Source organism: Poecile atricapillus, chromosome 6 (genome assembly GCF_030490865.1).
Source record: "Poecile atricapillus isolate bPoeAtr1 chromosome 6, bPoeAtr1.hap1, whole genome shotgun sequence".
Taxonomy (NCBI): Eukaryota; Metazoa; Chordata; class Aves; order Passeriformes; family Paridae; genus Poecile; species Poecile atricapillus.
Window position 1 is genome coordinate 23,732,853 of NC_081254.1, and position 22,181 is coordinate 23,755,033.

Below are 22,181 nucleotides of genomic sequence, written 5' to 3' on the forward strand. Positions count from 1 at the left end.
AAGCACTGTGGATGCCTGGCACTGAAGTTACACAACATACCTGAGAAAGGACAGAAGTGATGCCGTCATAGGACCCAGCATGCTTCAGCAGGCAGGAGAAAAGGAGAGAGTGTGGGGACTGCAGCTTAATTATCTCCCTGGATAAATTCATATCTGGGAGGAGAGAAAAAAGAAAGCAAGGAGCATTTCAGATCACAGCTATGACCTACCCTGTCAGCAGAAGACCTGGGGCTGCCAGGTAAGCTGAGGTCAGCACTGAAGCTTTCTTTCTAGAAAGACAAGAAAAAGTGAGTGGAATAAAACTGTGAGCAGTCAGTGCACAAACCAAAGTAATGAAAACCAGGATATGAAAAGACATTGAGCATGAGGCTGGAAAGAGGGACAATAAAGGACCATCTCCTAGTGCAGTCCAGGAACAGAAATCCTGTTCATCACAGTTTGAGGAGTACAGATATCCACAGGTCCACGTTCTGGGACTTTGTACAAACAGTAAGTGCAAAACCAGGGCTGTGTCTGGCCAGAAGATGCCGATCTCTGTGCAGTGCTTTGGGATCCTGGCACAGAGTTGTTTGACCTTGTTCCCAAGAGACTAAAGACTCAATCATTTTACATCAAGATCAAGTAAATATATAGAGTAAGGAAGATGAAATTTTTGACTTAGAAATTGGAATAATATTTTGGGAAACTTTTGAGATCTTCAATGTAAATGAGAAAGCTGGAATTATTTTACCAATTACTGGAAAGACAGAAAATTAGAAGACTATAAAGAATGTATTCTACTATCAGCAATACTGAGAACTTTGTAAGAAAGGAAATAAATTAGAAACATCAAATTCTTAATATAGCTCGAAGTTTGGTCATTATGTGCTCAAGAGGAGATAAGGAAGAGTTTTATTTAATGCAGACTGTTAGAGGATAGAGTGGTAACATCTAGTTAAGCAAGCACCATTGTGGTTTCTGTCAGAAGTTAAGTGAGCTTTTAATTATAAGCAGTATTTTCCATTCAAATGTACAGCTTACAAAGACCATGGAATAATAAATTCCAGGTAATATAAATAATAAAAAATAAAACAGCACTTAAACTGAAAAGTGCCATGAAGGTCAAAGTCAAGGTTGTTGGAATAAAACACAGTTTCATAGGTTCTCCACAGGCAGACATTGTCCTTCCTATTCTTCCTCACCTCGACAATACCCATCTGGAAGGAGGATATTTTTTTCTGAGGCTAAATCTAGTGAACATCAAATATAATGTAAACTGCGTGGAAAATTTTACCCTGTAGTTCTTATAGCACCAAGGTCAAAAATTTGTGTTTGAAGGGAAAAATACATTGCTAAAAGATATGCTCTCTTGAGGTAAAAATTTCAACATACCATATCACTAAGAAATTTTTATGAAGCTAATTACTTTTGCAGATTAAAGGGGAAATGCTGCCTTCAGCTCCTAATCACTGGATCTTTTCATACCTTAGCTTCTAGATTAAAGACCCTCCTGCAAAATATTTTCTACCCATTTAGTTACCTGCGGACAGTGATTAAACCACTCAATTTATTTTTCCCCTCTCTCTCTATAACGTGAGCACATTACATGTGTTGCCTTGAAGCATATTTCCAGTTTTCAGCCCATCTTTAAGGCTACTGTCCAAATATCATCTAATCTTTTGTCATCCTTCCTGAGTTACCATCACAACAGAAGCAGGCTCACTGGTCCTGCTCCTTTACTCACCCAGGGACTGTGGTTACTTTTAAGATCACACCATTTCAGCAGCCCCTTGTGCCCCTTCAAAAGCCCATCACAGCACCCTCCTCCCCTTTATCCTCCATTTCTCCTTCATTCCCACCCCCTTATCCTCTGGATCCTTCAGTTTGTGAATGCATGCCAGGGTGTGACCCGATGCTATGATAGAAAGCCTCCATTTAATGAGGTCTGCAGTTTGTCAGTCTCCAGATTAGTTCTAAATCATATGTTGAGCCTTTGCTCTTCACTTAAGTCTAAAACCTGTGGCAATCAAAGGAAAGTTGCCCAGCTCTACATCTAAAATGAAAAAAGTTTGACTAAGGACTGCATAAATTAAACATTTCCTCACATCCAGCAGTGGTTACACAAAGAAGGAAAGCCTGTGCTCAGCTGTTCAAAATGCCTCTTTGTCAGTCTCTTTCATTGTTTAACTTATTTAAATTCAAAACTCCTATTTCCTACATAAGATATTTTCTTCTTACTTTGTCTAAATAAAAGGACTTTTGCTAAAGATTTTTTTCACCCTACAGCTCCAGGGCCTTTGAAATTATAACCTGTATGTTTTGTCTGTATCAGCAGTTTCCCTGCATCAACCTACAATGAAATATGTAAGCCACTTATACCACAGACTGTTTAAGTCATTCCAGATTTGATTGGCATATTCTGATCTTCCTGGTTTTGTTAAGCAAGTGGAACCTTAATAACACACTGGGAAAATGAACAGGCTAATGAAGCAGATTGCACGATCTAAAATCATTCCCTTACAGATAAAGTTGAGAACTGCTGATAGTAAGAGGATTATTTTTCCCCACTTCCTGTGGTTGTTTTTCACTCTTGGTGTAGTGCTCTGTTATGCAGCTCTCTGGCTCAGTGTGATCTACATACTGAAGAAAAAGAACATCTCAGTGTAACACTGATGATTGACTTTTTGTGTAATTAAAAAAAAAAAAAGAAGTAACTTTCCCTCTTTTCACTCCAATATTACATTTTAAGTGCATGTCCACACTAAGTGGGTGCTTAATCTAAGACAGCCCACCAGTGTATCAAAAGATGCAGAAAATCTTTCCACAGTACAACTGTGTACAGCTTATTTTTGTCTGGGGGAAAAGCACTGTGGGTGAAGTGTAGTTATTTTGAATGTACTATAGCCCTTGACTGGGTGTCACGTTGCTTGTGCTGTGCTGTCAGGTGGAACACAACGTCGTTGTAATGCTGGAATTAAGGCTTCCATACTGACTCAGAATGGCTGCGGGTTTGTTTTGTTTGTTGCAGCACTTAAACTATTCCCCTTATTATCCTAGAAGAGATTAGATGGCCATTTAAGTCTCTCCTCGCTTTTTCATTCCTCGTATATAGGAACACAGGGAAGGATTCAAAATGTTTTATTGCAGAATGAGAGAAACCACCCCTCCATGCTGATGTTGCATTCCTATGCTATCTTGTCAAGGGAACTGGGACTTTCCAGCTTCTGGCTGGGCAATGGGCTCGGGGTTAGCAAGGAAGTGTGAGTTTGAAGGAAAGGGACCTTCCTGGAGCTCACAGCAGAATATATAATGACCTAAAGCTGCAGTGAAGCTCTCCTGGTGTGCAAGTTGAGCTGTTGGCTGGAGGAGGCCACTGCACAGAGCCAGAGACAAAAGTATGTCCATCTCTCAGCGGCCAGGGCTGGCACATCCCGCAGGTTGGAGGGGCAGGGCATGTGATGCCCTTCTCAGCAGCCCCAGGGATCTACTCCATCCAGTCTAGGCTCCTTTGCAGGGAAGATGGGATTTACAGACAGCCCATGTGTCAACACAAATTATCATCATTAAGGTACAGACTGCACAGGCAGGCACTGCCTGACTTCAGCCTGCTCCTTCTCCTGATAGCAATGACAACACTTGGGACAATTATACAACTACTTTTGAAAAAAAAACAAAAAAACAAACAAGCAGAAGCTCAATGGAAAATCCTTCAATCCACTTCTTCCATTCTAGTACTCAGCACAGGGAAGGATAGAGAAGAAGAATTTGTGTTACCAAGAAGTTTCAACATCAAAATTCTTCTAAGAACCTCTTCTCTCTAAGTTCCAGGAAAAAAAAAAAAACAAACCCAACATACCATGAAAAAAAAAAGATAGAAAAGAAAGCTTACAGTGAAATGACTGGATTAGCTCTAGATGTACACAAAAAGCACACATTTAAAGAACACTAAATGTGCAGCATCAAAGCCAAAGTGTTAGAAAGCAGCATGAACTCAAATACTGAAAAACAACATCAAAAGCCAGACTGAAGCTGTGAATGAGGTTCCAAAGACAGCCTTAATTCTAACAGTTCCTCAGTTTGGTTTGTTTGACTTTCAGCTTCACTCACACAGTTTGAAATTGGTTGTCTTTTTTATGATAGCTCCTGGATTTCAAAAGACATTAAAAATACAGATATTCTGTCATGTGGGACATGAAATATCTGGTTAATCAACAGCTTTGAGCACCTGTGATTCAATATGCAGATTTCTGACACATTACTGGAATAGCTGACAGCACTAATACAGTCATTTTGTATGGGGACAGTATCATAAGTGAATAGCCATTTTACTAGTAGGTTTTTAGATATTTACTGATGCAGAGGAGTCACAAAGCTTGACTTTCATACCCACCTTGGAACATTATGCCCATAATTGTTTCACCTTCTTCCTCCTCTCCCCCTGTGACCAATTTGGTCCCAGTTTGTTTCCAGCCTCCAAGTCCCTCTTTCAAATTTTGTTCCTTTGCCTTCCTTCCCTTCAAATTACTCCTGAAGCCATGTTGCAGCTCCCTACTCACACCAACCTCTCTCCTTCTGATTAACTTGCTCCACTCAACTTGATCCAGTGTTAGAACCTCAGTGTCTTTTTGATTTCCTCTAGTCCAGCATTTGTCTCCCTCATAGAAACCAGTCAGTCTTTGCCTCCATTCCATCATGGTGCCCATGAAGGGGAGGCAAACTGGCCCATTTGGCAGTGAAGATGAGAACCAAGGCTCCCTGATTTCAATCCTAATCCTAGCTGAGGGCAGCTGAAGTGAATCATTTATAGGCTGGTCCCTTAGAACCCCTAGGGCTTGCAGCAGCAGCACAAGATGAGTGAGTGTGGTCCCAGCTAGGGCATACACAGCCAAAGAAGGGAGACACTTCACAGTAATAGATTGTGATATTTTTAGTGGCTAAATTATCTGTACTGAACCACTTACTTTATAGAAACAGTAAGAGATGCCCTTTTCTTATAATAGCCATACTTCTTAAAGTTTTCAAATAATGGGCCTTGAAAACAGAACTATTAGAAAATCACTGAAAGGTGTTATTGTGGACAGACATTCTTTCATCAAGCCTTTGTTGAAAACATTGCAGCTGCTTTGGCTGAACTCTGTAAAATCATCCATCTGAGGGCAGTAATTGCTGAGGGCATAAATCATGCTAAATGCTTAACTTTCAGCTATGTTCTAATTAGCGGAGAACAAGGTCTTGCAATGGAAAGAATCAGGGAATAAGTGACTGTAACTGCTTACAGCTCACTAACAAATGGTCTAACAAAAGAAAGTAGTGTGAGAAGAATATGAATAATGTGCTTTATTGCTTTCTCTTCTCCCAGAAATTCCCCCTAGTCCCAAAATAAACTCCTCCTGCTGCTTTCCTCAGGTGTTACTGAGTACCTGGGAAACAAATCAAGGAATGAATGAAAACACCGACTATGCTGGAGAATCTTGCCCAGCAGTGTGCTGCAGGTTAAGGCAAACAGCTGGAGCAGAGTGATGGGCTGATGGGAACAGTCAGTCATTTTGTTGTTCAGACTGCAAGGCACTACACAATTCAAACAGATCAAAATGTAAAGAGACAGCACTACCTATGGGGTATGCAGACACCGTGTTTACAAAGAACCCCTTACCTCAGAGGCATGGCCAGCTGCACAACTTCAAGGCAGGATATTCATTTGAGGTTGAATAGCTTTAGAGTTTGCAAATTTCTACCCTCCCTGCAGAGAAGTGAGCCCTCTAATATTCTCCTGAATTCACTGATGCTTGCTTGTTTGGCTCCCAAAAAAACTCAGGTTAATAGGCTGATCAGGTAAGGGAATAGAGATTCACTTGCACCATCACAGACCCCCTAATAGGGAACACAAAGCCATGGCTTATAGTCAAGGTAATTTGTAGAGTAAGTTTTCTTCTTAGGTATTCAATTGCTAATTAGAAAATAGTCAACTGGGCACAGCAAAAAAATCCCAAACAACCAAACCGAGAGCTCCTTTCCTTGTGGAGTTAACTAAGCAAGTAAAAGCTGCCTAGAGCACCAAGTTGCTACTGAAATTGCTTAACTGAATTCAGCCAGCCAGCCTTTAAACTCAGCCAATGAATTCTGATTGATCCAGCTGCGCTCTACAGCTTCTTTCTGAATTGGAGGATGCTGCTACAGGAACTTGAATTTATGTTCTGGCAAGGAAGCTGCTGAGCTGCCAATGTCTTCATCAGCCTGACATTCCTTTTCATAGGCAACAAAAACTCAGTGGGAGTACAGGTGGTCTCCCTTTTCTTGTTTCCATGCAAAGATGATCCTATGATAAAAAGGTTATTAGCCTGATTGTGATGACAACTTTCTTTTTCCCAAATGGTGAAATGTCAGATAATCTCTTCATTCTAAAAAGGCATATAATTTACAGTGGAAGCTACTTCTGACTCTGTGGAGTTGAAATCAGTTTTGTAAGGCTTTACAGTGTCTGCACAAGAACAATTTCAGATCTTCAGGCATCCAGGCCACTTAGTTCCATGTCTCCACACATAACCAACCTGAAGCATCTTTGTGACAGAGCTTCCAAAGAGGTTTTCTCCAGCTTGGGCTTCTCTGATTGTTAACCAGGCTGTGCTGTTTCACTCATTTCAGCGAACCAGGAGTTTTAGGTCAGCTGTCTAATTTCACCTGGGTTTGTTTGGATTTGGTAGCTATCTGTAGGCAGTGGACTGACCAGGCAGGTGTTTCAGAGACAGAGGGAGGAGAACTTAAAACTGCTTAAATCCACTTCCGTTACATTTATCTGCCTTCAATGCTTAGTGTTCAAGCGGGGGCTGCCCAATTGCCTGTGTTGTCCATCAGAGGTGGCCTTGATTTTGCTTTAAGCACAGACTTTGCTTTGGTTCAGGCAGGATGAATGCTTTCTAGCCCCAGTGAAGCTCCCGTGGTGGGCTAACATCTGGATACAGTGCTCACAGGGTAGCTGGCAGGCAGCTGAGTGGTGAAGAACAGCTGTTTATGGCCACTGACAGCGACTGCTCGGTCACATCGGTGCAGACACAATCAACAGACTTCTTGGGAACAACACAAATGACCAGACATAATGTGAAAAACGTATGCTTTATTTTTACACCTGAATTCATTATATGAGGCTGGGTAGGAATTCTTCTCGTAAACAGCCTATGGGACTTCAAATTCAGTCATGGAAACTGGAATTTCTATATGCAGAGAAAAACACTACAGCAAGAGCATATTTTTATCCTGGTAGCAGCTATTCAGATTTCTGTTGATTGCATCATTCCCCGAAAATTATAATTTTTTTGGGTGAAATTCCTCTTGCTTAATCTTGGACAGAAAGTGAACAGTAAAATCTGTTCAACCATTTTTTTTTATCATCAGTGAATCACCAAAATGAAAACTGATTTTAAAATTTGTTACGTGTGTCCGTGAGGAATTTACTAGGACAATATATCTCTTATACTCTGGTTATTTCATTGACTTTATTTTTACAGGGAAGAAAATCAGGTAAAACAGTAATGGTTCACTGACTATAATTGACCAAAACCCCACAATAAATCAAAACCAGACTTCCAAAGCATTGAAATAATCTCATTTATCTTAAGGGGAAGAAAAAAAAAAAAAGTCAAAAGCATAAAAAGCATTTTGGTCAATTTTGGTGTTACAAAACATTTTTATATTTATTTAATATCATGTCTCCTACTCTGTAGATATACTGTCTATTTTCTGAAAAAATAATGTGCAAACAGATTATTGCATAACACATCTCTTCCAATTTAGCCCAGAAATATTTACTAAATTAATTTTTAACACAATAAGAAAAGTGTTTTAATATTTTACGTTTGAATTCCAGAGAGTTTTATCACGTAAGATATTCTGTGGAAAGCAGCACCTATTTACTTTTTTGTAAGCCATTATGAAGATGGAATAGGCCTCTCAGACAAAATAACAGATGTGATTAAAACACAAGCTGAATAAAGGAGCTTACTGAGTGGATTCTTGCAGAGTGAGTATTTCATCTTGGCTCTGTGTGTGTGTGTGTGTGTGTGTGTGTGTGTGTGTGATATTTTGCATAATGGTCCACAGACTTCCTACAGTTTTACAGAATATACATATACATAGTGCTGAGACACAGAGAAGTGGATTTCACATTATCTCTATGCTTATTTAGGGCTCACTGTCTATGTGGAATGAGTAAAAGTAGTATTAAAAGAAACCAATTATGAAACAGAAAATATTTTGGTATGCAAACAAAGAAAAATACTGTATTTTAGTTTAGAGACAGTTCAAGCATATACAGCATATACATAATAAAGCTCAGTGTTTTGTCTTTTTTTTTTTTTGTATTAGCTAAAGAAGCAGTCATGAAACTCTTGAATATTGGCTTAAAACTTGACAACCACCTAGTGCATTCTTCTTGCTCACCTTTTAAAAATACACAATCTGAGATGGATACATTGCACTGCTGGAGTTTACAATATATATTTCAAATTTACAAAAATACAGAAAAACAAGATTTCTTGCACTCAGATACTGAGCATTAACCCTTTGAGTACTAATTCCCACCTGCAACACTGCAGAACACATTCATCTGACTTACATGTTTTTATAACATTCTAACAATTATAATTGTCATCTTTATGTACACTATTAGGAAATTTATTCCTACATATTAAAAAAAAAAAAGAAGGTAGAGTCTAATAAACTGCTAATAACAGAAATATGGGGCTGAAGTATGGACAAGATTTCTGCCACATAGACACAAAGAATCGCAGACTGATGGTCTCTCAATGAAATTTTCTATTTCCTCCCTGCAGCAATTACATAAGTCTGTGTGGAGACAACATAGCAAACCTTCTTGTGTGGCTGTCCTTGTTTAGGGCAAATTTGGGAGGAAACCTCTGAATGGGAATACAGAACATACAGAATTTCTGCTTTTTCTCTCATTTCTGGATGCACTGTCACTTTCCACTGTAGACATTTTCCTCATAGCTCTATGCTCCCATTCACTTTCTGAAATCTATTATTATTCTGCACCCTCCCTACTTGTAAAAAGCAGTTTTGTCTCTTACAGTGATCATTCTGATGCAGTTCTGTACAGTGAGTTGATGCTTTGTGTCCAGATGTTCATGGAAACATGAAAAAAATCTTGCCAAGAACCTTGTTAATAGAGAATGTTACTGACCCTGGAATGCCCTATAATTCAGCAGAAATCATGAACATAAAGAACTTGTCTGAAGGTCAAATTTGCATTAAAGCATTTAAGACAATCTGAAATTTGCTAGGGGAGGAAATGGGTTTTCAGAAAGCAAGTAGCGAAATTAATAGATGGATTCTAAGAAGGTGTGTTTTTAGAAAATTACTGAACTTCCTCTTTCCTGGCAAATCTGGACTACATTGATCATGTAACTAAATAGACAATATCATATATACAGTATCTCTGAACTAGAATAAGCTACTTTAAGAAAATAACTGTAGTCCTCAAAGAGTTAATGGTAAAACTGCTCTACCTTAACAGATGTGGAAAGGTTACCGTGGAACAGCTTACAGATTTGTTTAAAAGGCATACTTTACAAAGAAGTGTAAAACTTATTGAGACAATTGCTATTACACCGCACAGTGCCACATACAATGAGTAGTGCATGCTCCGTAAAGACATTAGAGTGGACCCTTATCAAAGCTATCATATAACCTTATACAAAGGATTGTGCCACTTAAACTAGTGCAGAGTGATTTTTTTCCTGTAGATTTATAATGCTCTAGATTAATATCAATAGGGTTTTTCACAGCCTTGTACCACACTTTTTTTTGTTCTTTTTTTTAAACACATGTAACACTAGAAAACAGCAAATGGTATATCCTGACATATGTCATGCAAAATACAACCAATACAGCACCAAAGATGTAACAGAGACATTACCTAGCACTTCTCTCCAACAAGAAAAAGGACAGAACAGAGACTGTACATTATGACTTTACAGGCCATATGCTACAGAAGGTTTTAAGAGGCAGTATCACTTTTGTATATCTAAAAAGCTGCAATTTTATAAAATCATGTTTATCATTTCTACCATAGCCACTTCTGATTAAAATCCATGGCACAGTAATAATATTTTTCTACAAAAATAAATAAGTAAAAGTTTAAGATGCTGATATGTTTATAAAAAGTGTCTGAAGTTACTAAAGAAAAAAAGTGAAAACATTGAATGGAAATGATGTTTTTAAAGAAACGTCATCCTGTATAACAAAAGGATATTGCCTCTCTTATTCAATTGTCTATACTTCATTTTCTCATTATCTTTCAGAATAATTATATAACTTCCTTTTAAAAATAATTTCACTTTAAAACTGTCACTATCCCTCTCTTTTTGACACTTACAAAGAAAATGAAAACCTGTACAATTTACTGATGAGCTACGCAAACGTATCACCATATTTATTTTGGAATAAAAACAAAGATAATGATGGTTTAGGGAAAAAAACCACACATTATGATGGCCCACGAACTACACAGTAGTTTCATTTTTCCAAGGGCCAGTTTTGATATTTCCTGTACTATCTGAGCTGTATATCATGGCTTCATGCATGTTTCCCTTGAGAATTCCGTTGTGATTTGTTGTATTAAATGGCAATGACTGTGTCCGTGGGTGCATTTCAAAGTGAGCTGGGTGGTGCACAGTGTCACTGTCTGGCATTTTAGCACAGCTGTATATTACAGTACTTGCGTCGCTGCTTTCGGGCTGGTTGACGGTGGGGTACGGATCGCTCTTGGAGCAGCAGGCCCGTCTGTGACCTGACTGGCTCTCGTGTGTGCTGTGGGGACTGTCTGTGTGCGAGCTGTGGATGCTGCCGTCAATGCTCGAGGGGATGTGGTAGGCGTACTCTCTTTCCCCTGCTGACCTGTGCCGACTGAAGTAACGTGGCTTAGTTCTGCTTTTCAGACATCTGTGAATGTGCATGTTGGGTCTGAAGGTTCCCTCGTTGTGGACATGAATGTGAGCTTCGTCATCAAGCAGCTGATCACAGTGCATTTTTGCACAGCAAGGTGTCACGGGCGACAGGCAGTTAACGTGGTTCTGAACCGCTTGCAGGTTAGTGAGCTTGCAGTGGCTCGCTGCTGGGTGATTAAACACAGCTGACTTGTTGGGGCATGGCGATTCCTGCAGACAAGGTGCGTGAACTTGAGTGTCGCCATTGACGTTGACCTTCGGGCGCACGTTGACTTGCACAGAGTAGGTGTTTCTTTTGGATGGGCAGCAGGACCACCAGCAATGCCACACATCATCTCGCTTTGCACAGTGATGGATCAGGATGAAAAGCCCCAAGGTCACACAGAAGGCTCCATAAAGACAGCTAAATATCATATCCAAGAAATGACCTTGAGATACTGCGAGCGCTCCAAAGGTCCAAGTGGCAGTAAACAGGAACAAAGTGAATGCTGCGGCTCGAAGCTGAGCCTTAAATGAATGCTCATTTTCCAATAAGGAAGAAGAAATCATAGGGCAGGTTGCCTGGGGAACGGACACAGAGTCTGTAATATGACCATGGCCCACATCACTACTTGGCATTCTCTGCGGATCTTCTGTCTTTTCCTTCAGCTCGTACTTGCGTTCAGGATGGCGCTTCAGCTGCACATACGTGCAGAGAAAGTAAACACAGGTCACCAGCACAATGAATGCCACCGGCCCGTAAAACGCACCGAGACTGGGCTCCCAGGCCATCCAGCAACTGAAAACAACAAGAAGAGAGAGTCAAGAACATTCCAGAGCCCACATTAGATGTGATGGGCAACTGGCTGTTGTCTGACTAGTATGACACAACAGTATCTCTGAAGTTCAACTTGTGGAGAGAGGGAGCCTGTCTTTAACATTAATTAAGCTGAGGCATCACTTTCTAATTTTTTTAATTGAATAGAATATATGGTATAATTTACAGATTATTAAAACTGAAAAATTCCAAGAAATGTAGGTCAGTTTAGACTCTGGAATTGCAATGAAGTATAAGACCATTTATGTCGACCCTTTCCTCTACTATTAAAATGTCAGCACTAACACTTTGATTAAAAAGCAAATGAGGCATAGTTTATACACTCTGTGTGAGCAATAGAAATGTACAGATTTCAGTGGTTTGTATCAATGAACATTGCTACAAATACTTCAGCCTGGAGACTTTTCTTGTAGAATTCTCTTCTTTCCAGAGAACAGCCTGAGAACCAAGAAAAGCTGAAAAAAGACTTCCAGCTGAACTGTCACCGCTTTCAGCAGTGAGCAGACCTCAAAGATATGTGCCATTTCTGAATTCTGCACTGTCTCTAGAGTTCCTGGGAGCTCATCCATGTCAATTTGAATGTCCTCAGAAAAATTAGGGAAACTGATGGTCTCTTTGTGATATGTTAGTAGCATAGTACCATTGCAGAATGATTATGGTTTTCTAGGCTTTAAATAATATAACCATAACTGTTTTAGAGCAGCTTAAAGTAGCTCACAGCATGAGAATGAGAGGACTGCTTAAGTACAAATGATCTGATGAAATAAACATGGGAGAAGAAAACACTAATCCTTGATGGAAACTGGCAAAACACAGGTTAGAGGGAGAAGGAATATTTGCCTCATTTCGAGTCTTCTCTATGATCTGCTTTTAGCCATGGTTACAGACAGAGAACTGCATACTAGGCAGGATAGCCTAGTATAGCTGCTACTAGGTTCCTATATCCTAAATATTCCATGGATTTCTGGAAAGAGAAATAAGTTACTTTATCTCTTGGACTTGGACAAGAAGTAATGTGCCTAAACTGCAGCAAGAAAGATCTAAATTATATTTTTTTAAAAGTTTATTAGCTGTTAGGACAATTAGGATAATAAGCTGTTGGAATGAAATGTGGTCTATCCATTACGGGAACATTTAAAGTACCTCAGATAAATAACTGTCAGGAATGGTTTGGATATAGCTAATTTCCCACTGGGTCAGAAAGACAGACCAGGTGATCTGTCATGATGATTCCAGCTCTAAAAGTGACACTGTGTGACACTTCATATTCATTTAGGCGTGTGTGATTAGTTGCAGTTCCTCCAGTTCTAGTGAGGAAACTTCTGATAGCAGATTCTTGTCTAGCCAGGAATTATCTACAAGTTACTATAAAAAGGGCAGAATGACTTTTTCTCCCAGGCTGAGAACCTCTCAGCTAAATAGAGACAGTCCCATGGGGTTTTACAGAAAGAAACTGCAGAATAATGACTTTGAATTTCTGAAATCTGAACCTTAAAAAGAAACATGCCCATGTGAACTTAGAAACACTCCAATGAGTATATAATTTACTGTTAGACAGGCGCAAGAAAAGGAAAGATATTTGTGAAAGATATTTGTGAAAACATAGGTAAATTACCACCTATATTTAATTGGGTAAGCAGAGAACACACAGCTAGGTGAATACTTGAAATACATTTGAATGCTGCATACTTGATGCAAAGTGGAGAGTGGAATGCTCCCGAGTGGAACAGTCTCATGGGATGTTGTTATTTCAAGTAGAATCTCATTGCGGATCACTTACAAAATCTATTCTGTAAAAAAAAGTTCAAGTTCGTGCATCTATATTTACTTTACTAATACCATAAAGAATGAATAAGGCACCTAACTCACTGTGCTGCCATTGAATTAGAAGCTTTTTACTCATTCTTATAACCATTCCTCATCTGTCCCTTGTTTTCTTTGCACACGGTGGCAGCAGGTATTGATTTGCTACATTAATATGATTAAAGAAGTAGAACCCCAGTAACTGCACCAAAATGAAAAATGTCTTTTATCCATGAACATAAATAATAGAGCTTTATAATACACTGTTGATTATAAGCTGGCTGTTTAATTGGATAAATTTGAATAAATATATAAATATGATCTGTGCCCTAGGCAAAGCATACCGTTAGCCATGGTATGCACTGATTTCTTATTGGAATTTAAATTTCAATTACCTATAAAAATGTCTTTAAGGAGCCAGATGCTCAGTTATGAACCATTCTCCTTGGTAGCCACTTCTCGTGCCCAGAACACAACCAGTTTCAAATGTGTTACAATAGATGCTCAAAGCAGTAACTAAGAGTGATGTCCTCTAGAGCATTAGTGCTGCCAGAGTACTAAAATATCCATTAGTGTGCCAGTCACTGCCATGCTGATCTGTTACACACACTGTATTTAACTTTGCAGTCTAATTCACTTTCTGCTAGGCTGTTAGGGAAAGACTTACTGTACTTATGGATACCTCATGCTTCATGCCAAGAATTAGGAATTAATGACAATGTGATTCCTGGTGAGCTTGTGGAGGTCTACTGAAACACCTACCTACTCACAAGGACACAAAAGGATTATGACAGGATTGCCAGACAGTATGACTGCAACACTTCTAGGTGGTGAAAATCCAAAATATTTGGGTTTTTATGGAGGGATGGGAGTGGAGGGAGTGGGGAAGGGATTTTTACTTGTCCTTTTCTTACATCATTACTTTTAAATTGCTCTAAGTTGCCAGAAGGATATCAAATCAAGGTTGAAAATTAAATGAAAATATTTAAATAATTAATAGCTGCATTAGATATGATATTCATTAGGTATTTTTAATATCTTTCAGTTATTCAGATGTAAATGGAGAGCAAATCTGTAAATGAAAGGTGATTGTACTGCCAGTAATGGAGTCAAATTGGTGGAGGTGAAGCAGCAAGCTCCAGATTAAGACATTGCTCTTTCACAGCTAATATTTAATAAAATTTTGTAACAGATGTCATCCCAAATTGCATGCCTGTACCCTTTATAAAGTCAGCTGCATTTATTTGGATAAGAAACAGAATCTGTTTTCCTTGTAAGTTTTATGATAGTAGCTTATACTTACTATGGTGCATTGCCTTCAATCCCATAATTATTGATATTGGTTGCTGCTGTAATCCCACATATAATGAATGGAACTCCACCACTAATCAGGTAAAATCTGTTGAGAGATAATAACTGATATTTTAACTTGCCTGACTTTTTAAATAATTGTACATTCTTGAATTATTTTAGGAATAAAATATTGCTAAAATATTAAACAAGTCCCTAAAACCAGAAAAGCAAAGAATGAAGTATTGTCACAATAAGAACTGTACTTATGAAGCAAAGAGCAGAAAGCTTAATATTTAATATTTATATTGACCCACTTTTAACAAACACTTGGTTTATAATTTCAGTAAATGTAGATAATATTGAAGCAATATGAAAAACAAAATGTTGTCTAATGACAGAGCCTAAATCCTAAATAAGGTTATTTCACTCACCTCGATATTTATATTTAATAGTTATTAAATATGAAAGCACCATTAATTAAAAATATTCGGGCAAAGCCCCTTTATTCACGTTAACATACAAATGCTACCAGGGAAATTCAGTGAAATCACAGAAACTTTTTCATGTCTCCATGAAAAGAAAGGAAGCTCAGTTAGCCAAAGAGAAAAGGGGCAGTCCACTTGGTAAAATATTTTGGTTTATTTCTCCACAGGGAAAAATCTGAAGAAATTGGGAGGGTTTTGAATATGCCTTTTCTTCACTCTTTTAATACCCAGCCTTGCAATTGCATTAAAATGTGAGCGCTTCCAAGGCTTCAGCAAGATCTGAGAAGTGCTGGTCTTTCTGCAAAGACTTGTATTGTAAGACAGAAAGCACAGAGTTCCTCACCCTTTCACTGGTTAAAGGCCATTGAATGCAGCAGCCATTGCAGTGTAGCATCATCAGGCTACCTTGAAATCCCAGGGGATCTCATGGAATTGGCATCCTTCATGCCTATGTCCAAATTCAGCAAAATGAACCACCATCACATTTTCCATTTATATAAGCAAAACACAAATTATGCCTGGAGCACAGCACTTCCACCGCTGTGGACTCTGGGCTGGAGAGCACCAGCCCCCATTCCTGCAGCTGGAGGCGACGGTGCTCAGTGGAAAAGGAAAATGTTCCACTGCACCCAGGAGCTCAGCTGGTTCTCTGAAATCCTGACTCATTTCCTGGCTTAAGCAATGCTCCTTTGTCAGCAGACAAAATGAGTTTCTTTTCAAGCCACTTTGGTGTGGAAGCAGGGACACAGACACTTTCCAGTCCCTGCTGCTATGCCCCTCAGGTCTAGGAGGAACCTGGAAACGTGTGGGACACATTCTGATCACAATCTAGCCACTAGTTTTCTATTTCAGATCATAACTATTAGGAAATTTCACAGTCATTTCAGGGTAGGATTTTTAGAAAAACAGAGCAATAGTAAGATTAAATAGATCAGCATTTAATTCCAGCCCAGAATTAGTGTCAGAATTTCTTAATCTCTTTTCCCATCTCCTTCCAAAGCAGAATCATGGGTCAGGACTCTGAAAATTTCATCTTAGCATTTACAGTCAATCTTTGTCCTAATGGTCTAAACTGTAAATAGACCAGAGAAAATCATATTTTGCACTCATCAGGAAGCCCTTCAGATTTTATAAATTCAAAGTCATTGAGTATATATTTTTTCTTCAACTTGGCTTATTCTGAAGAGCTCAACAAATTCCAATGAACAAGCTGTCTTCCTACAAAATCCATTCATTCACTGCAGTTTAATGACTGTAAATATCTTTTGACTTGAGCATGTTGAATAATCTATCTTAATAGCTTATTATTATATTTAACAAAGACATTTCCAATGGTATTTTCGAAATTCAGGAAATTACTAGGGTACAGCAATGAGGCATAGAAAAGTTAATCCTAATTCATCTAAGAAATAGTAAGGAGCAGAAAAAATAGGAATACTGAAGCAAGTACAGGAAACTGCACTTTGAACTCATCTGAAGTGATTACACCATAGAATTTACCTAAAATGCAACCTATAATTTCATTTTTTGCAATGACACCACTTTTTACAGATTGGATACATACATATAAATCAATTCTTATCCAAAGTTTCAGACAAGCCAGTATTTGGGCATTAGATAAGCTACTTCACAGCCCACACTTCCAGCAGGCTGCTGAACACAACAGTAGCAACAGATGCTCTGGAAGCACTTCAGCTACACAGTGCTGCAGAAATGTGGCAAAATCCGGCCAAATTCCTGTTGTGGCTCAGGGCTAAGGGCAAGAAAATACATCCTAGAAATGACATAAGGTGAAGTCAAATGTTCCAGTGTACCTGAGGTGCACTGTCCTGATACCCACACATCACACTGCCTGCCCTGTCTCACTGGGGGGAAAAAAAAGGAAAATAGCAAATAGAAATGACAGTGTATACAAATGATTCTTCATTGGTGGGTTCAGGATTCTTGAAGGGTGAAGAGAAATAAAAGCTGTCAAATAGAAGAAAAGTCAGCAAGAGAGGAATAGGATTGAAATAGACCAAATAGAAAATGCAATCAAAGATACAGAAGTTAAATTAATTGTAAGAGCAGAAGTGCATACTCCTGTCCATTTGTGTTAGCTTGTGGATACCTTAAACAGTATATAAAGAAGAAAAGACCATATTGTTAAGTCACCAAAGAAAATATATTGATCAAGAAGTTTCATATACATGTTAGTTGTGAGGAAGTACACTTGAAATGAATAAATTTAGACCAGACTTTTAAAACATTACTTTTTATGCAATCATTACTTGTTATCAATTTCTTCTTCATGCAGATAAGGCAAATAATTCTGAAGAAAAAGCTGCAGTAGAATTGATAGGGCATAAATAAAAAGTGACAAAAATATAGATAATGAATAGCTATTTTCCATACTTCTAGGAAACCTTTTATCAAAGGGTTTTAAACATGAATGAATTTAGCCTTACAAAACCCTGTGTGGTCAATAAACAATATTGTTTCCTGGTGTACAGATGAAAAAACAAGGAGAGATAAGGTATTCAAGGCCATGCAGGAAATGAGACTCCTTAACTCCCATCCCATGTTTGCACACAAGGCACCTCTCTGTTACTGTTCATGAAGGGACTGGGCAAACCAGGGCATCCAGAATTTTGTCTCCAAGCCCAAGAAACCCAACTGCCCCTCTCTCAGTTCAAGCAGGGGCAAGATGGACATAATGTTATGTGAATGATTCCCTGATCAGGGTGGTGTCTTCCCAGTACTCACTGAGTCTTGCCAATCCCTGACTTGTGGAGGAGCCTGTGAGCGCTATTCCCTGTGCATCCCTAATAAAATAATCACTGATATTTGGAATAGCACCACCTGGGCTTGTCCACAGAGCAGCCCAGTTAAAGTGTAAGGGTTGTAACCAGAGAGATGCTGGCTTCTGCTTCTTATGCTGCTGCAGCCAACTTCTGGTGTCTTTCAGCCATACAAGTGGAAAAGTAAGGGGTGATGCTCCTGTCCTGTAATGCTTATCCACAGAATAAAGGACTAATAAAGCTGTACCAGAAGCGTGAACCTTGTGGACTGAGAAAACACATGCTTTTCAACCATCTTTGCCTCCACCCCAAGAATATTTTCTTATTTAAAAAGATAAATCTTTTTCCTATACTGTTTGCCTACCTTTAATTTAGTATTTCTTCTTACAACTATCTTGGAGTTTTAAAGCTTTAAAAGTCTATATCCTTTGGTTCAGTAACCAGCTTTGTCTTCCAATTAACTTTCCTACTTCTGTGTTAATTTTCTAATTTTTCTCATTACACCAGTGGGCTGTCCCCTCTTCAAAAAAGAACGTGTAGTAACCCTGAGTTAATTTAATCTTCTACCATTCAAGAACACACACAAGTGATACTCAGACTACCAGTACTGGAACCCTGTATGCAGCAGGAAGAACAGTGATGTGACTGTTATGATGAAGGCAGACAACACAGAGATTGGCTGTAGTCATGACAGCCATGCACGCAAATCTTTAAAGACTAGGAAACCCCAGAGAGAAAACGAAAATTTTTTTTCCAGCTAAAATGTTCTCCTGACAAGCAGTTAACTTATATAATATTTTCAAATTGTTTTACAGGGAAAACTATAAACTATCAGTGGGATGATTTGGGGCTTTGAAGCAACTGCCAAGCCGTTGCCTCAATAGCCCTTGGGAAGAAGTTTTCAGATTTGTACATTGTTGTTGCTGGGACCCAGGGATGTCCTGATGATTCCTAGCAGGCTTTTACATCAGCATACATTTATTTACTGAAGCTCATTCCATCACATCTTCACTAACATTGTTATCCAAGCTAATTAGATTAAAACTAGCCTGGTAGGCCTCAGCAGGATGCGCCTGCACCTCTCAGCTGCAGTGCAGCAACACCTACAGCTTGAAAACAGCTGGGCAGACACGACCAACTGATGGGCACTAACCTGAAGGGCAGGAATCACACGCCTTGAACATTACAGAGAACCTCAAATTTTCTGCTGCAGGGGCTGCCTGAGACCAGCAAGTACAATATTTTTCATTGCATGCACTGACACAAACACAACCCCCCCAACAGAGCAGCAGACACTGCTGGAGGTGATGCCCCTCTGTTGACATCCTGCCTTACTGTTCTCCAGCTTCCTTTGGGCAAGAACTCCTCTTGTAAGGCGAACTCTACCACAAAACACTGGGAGCTACACAGCCAATCTGATAGAAACAGGATAATGTCAGCAAGAATGACTGCAATAGCCTGCAGGCAGCATCCATTCTGATAACTTAACATGCAGTATATTCTGCTAAGTTTATTTTCATAAATGTTACTCAGTAAGTCAGCAAGTAAAAGGACAGCTCTACCTGGTGATAAATTTCTTGCTTGAGTGTCTGGCTACTCTCTAGCCCAAATTTTTTCCAGACTAAGAACCTTGACTCTGAATTTTTCCAGAAAGGGACCAGACCTTGTCTCTATGGGTGTAATGCAAGACTGACTACGTGGGGTTTTTTCTGCAGAGGCTGGCAAAATGGCAGTGTATCAGGAAGTGATTTAAAAGGCTTGAAATAGTCTTTATTGCAGATATTACTTGATTAAAATGTACATATATTTAACCTTATTCCTCTCTGCATGCACAAATCTAGAAAGGCACATGTTAGATATATATAAAGACACTACTGAAGCATTAATTCCTTCTCTACCCATAGTACAAAAAAAAAAAAAAAAAATTATCAGGCTAGCTCTACTTACATTTAGGGCACAGTCCACACAGGAAGACTAGCTACTTGCAAAATAAACATCAAAATAAAAGAAGAGTCACAGCAAGATGACTTTCCCATTTCCTTGAGCTGGGATTTGGCTTTAACATCTTTGTGAAAATAATTCATATAGAAAATGGTCATTAACTTCAGAGCTAACCAGATGCCACAGTTCAAGTACCCAGGAGGCAGGCAGACAGATAAGTAGCTGCTCTGTAGAAAGCTGAATTTATGAGCCTGATTTTCAAATTATTCTTCCTGATTTTTTCATGCATCACATAATTTTGTGGTCCTTTTTCCTGGGAATTTTGATAAAATAAAAATAAGGCTTTTAGAAATGACAGGATTCTGAGAATATACTTTTCCTTTAAGAAAGAAACCCAACAATTTTAAATCCTATTCCCAGATAGTCTTGCCTTACAAACATATTTACAAATACAATGTTTTTTTTCTCAATGACCTTTTTGAAGAGAAATAACCTATGTTTCCTTCAGTGCATTTCTCTTGTCTGCAAAGGAGATCTAAATATGGAGAATACATATTAAAAAAGAAAAATAATCTACTAATAATACTAAAACAAACTCTACTTTTGCAAGTCAAGCTTTAAATGGTAAGTAACAGCAGAAGTAAGGGTTGTGTGAAAACCCTATTTATCACCTTTTATGTGTCAATATTCTTACTCTCTTTAACTGCCTGTACACAGTCCACTTTTTTTTCCCATAAGACATTTCACTCAGTACAGAAGAAACAAAGGCCACTAGACAGGTAGTTATTAATTTATTTTATATATAGCCCTTCTTTCTAGATCTTATTACAACTTAAGAGCTTTGCAAATATTAATTAACTAATTGTCCTAATGTCCTCATGAGAATATGTATAATCTTTTCCATTTAGAGGCAGACACTAAACCACAGAAAGATGAAGTAAAAAAATTGATTAAGAAAGGTGTCTGCAGATTTGTTTGCTCAGCTTAAGATGTCCAGGCCTCTATTTGACAAAACTAGCCTCTGTTTTTTTGATTAAAATTGGCCATTAGAAAGGAGTTGAAATACCCTTCTTCACCTGTCCTTAAAGAGTCACGGGAATCTGGGCAATACAGAGGGACAATGCTAGTCAGGGTGAGAAGATCTGAAGCCTCACCTATCAAACCCTCTCCATGCCCCTCCCACTGCCCTGGGCATTCATTCTGTGTCTGCTCTGAGCCCACTGCCCTGGGCATTCATTCTGTGTCTGCTCTGAGCCCACTGCCCTGGGCATTCATTCTGTGTCTCTGTTCTGAGCCCACTGCCCTGGGCATTCATTCTGTGTGTCTGCTCTGAGCCCACTGCCCTGGGCATTCATTCTGTGTCTGCTCTGAGCCCATTGCCCTGGGCATTCATTCTGTGTCTGCTCTGAGCCCACTGCCCTGGGCATTCATTCTGTGTCTGCTCTGAGCCCACTGCCCTGGGCATTCATTCCGTGTCTGCTTTGGGCCCACTGCCCTGGGCATTCATTCTGTGTCTCTGTTCTGAGCCCACTGCCCTGGGCATTCATTCTGTGTCTGCTCTGAGCCCACTGCCCTGGGCATTCATTCTGTGTCTCTGTTCTGAGCCCACTGCCCTGGGCATTCATTCTGTGTCTGCTCTGAGCCCACTGCCCTGGGCATTCATTCTGTGTCTGCTCTGAGCCCACTGCCCTGGGCATTCATTCTGTGTCTCTGTTCTGAGCCCACTGCCCTGGGCATTCATTCTGTGTCTACTCTGAGCCCATTGCCCTGGGCATTCATTCTGTGTGTCTGCTCTGAGCCCATTGCCCTGGGCATTCATTCTGTGTCTGCTCTGAGCCCACTGCCCTGGGCATTCATTCTGTGTCTGCTCTGAGCCCAATACCCTGGGCATTCATTCTGTCTCTGCCTCTCCACCCAGGGCAGGTGATGTTTCAAGCAGGGTGAGACTTCAGCTCCTGCTGGTGGAGGCAGCCAAGAGGCTGTGCTGATTTATATTCACCTTCCTCGGTTAACACCCTTCATGGGGAGTGTGGCCATTACATCTTATCCTGAACTTTGCAGATGAAAAGGAATTTACAGGCTGATAGTGCAGTTTGCCTTACCAGGACCACGTGAGACAGTCTAA

At 39.4% G+C, this 22,181-nt stretch overlaps 1 protein-coding gene across 1 annotated transcript in view; it reads right to left on the reverse strand.

The window, feature by feature from the left end:
* Positions 1 to 7,093: 7,093 nt before the first annotated feature.
* LOC131580129 (adhesion G protein-coupled receptor A3-like) overlaps positions 7,094 to 22,181 on the reverse strand; it is a 261,475-nt gene continuing 246,387 nt past the window's right edge. The window contains exons 18-19 of the mRNA XM_058840923.1: positions 14,861 to 14,956; positions 7,094 to 11,715 (exon numbers count right to left, since the gene is read on the reverse strand). Of these exons, the coding sequence (XP_058696906.1) occupies positions 10,494 to 11,715; positions 14,861 to 14,956 (1,318 nt within the window). The 3' untranslated portion in view covers positions 7,094 to 10,493. The remainder of the gene's footprint in view (positions 11,716 to 14,860; positions 14,957 to 22,181) is intronic.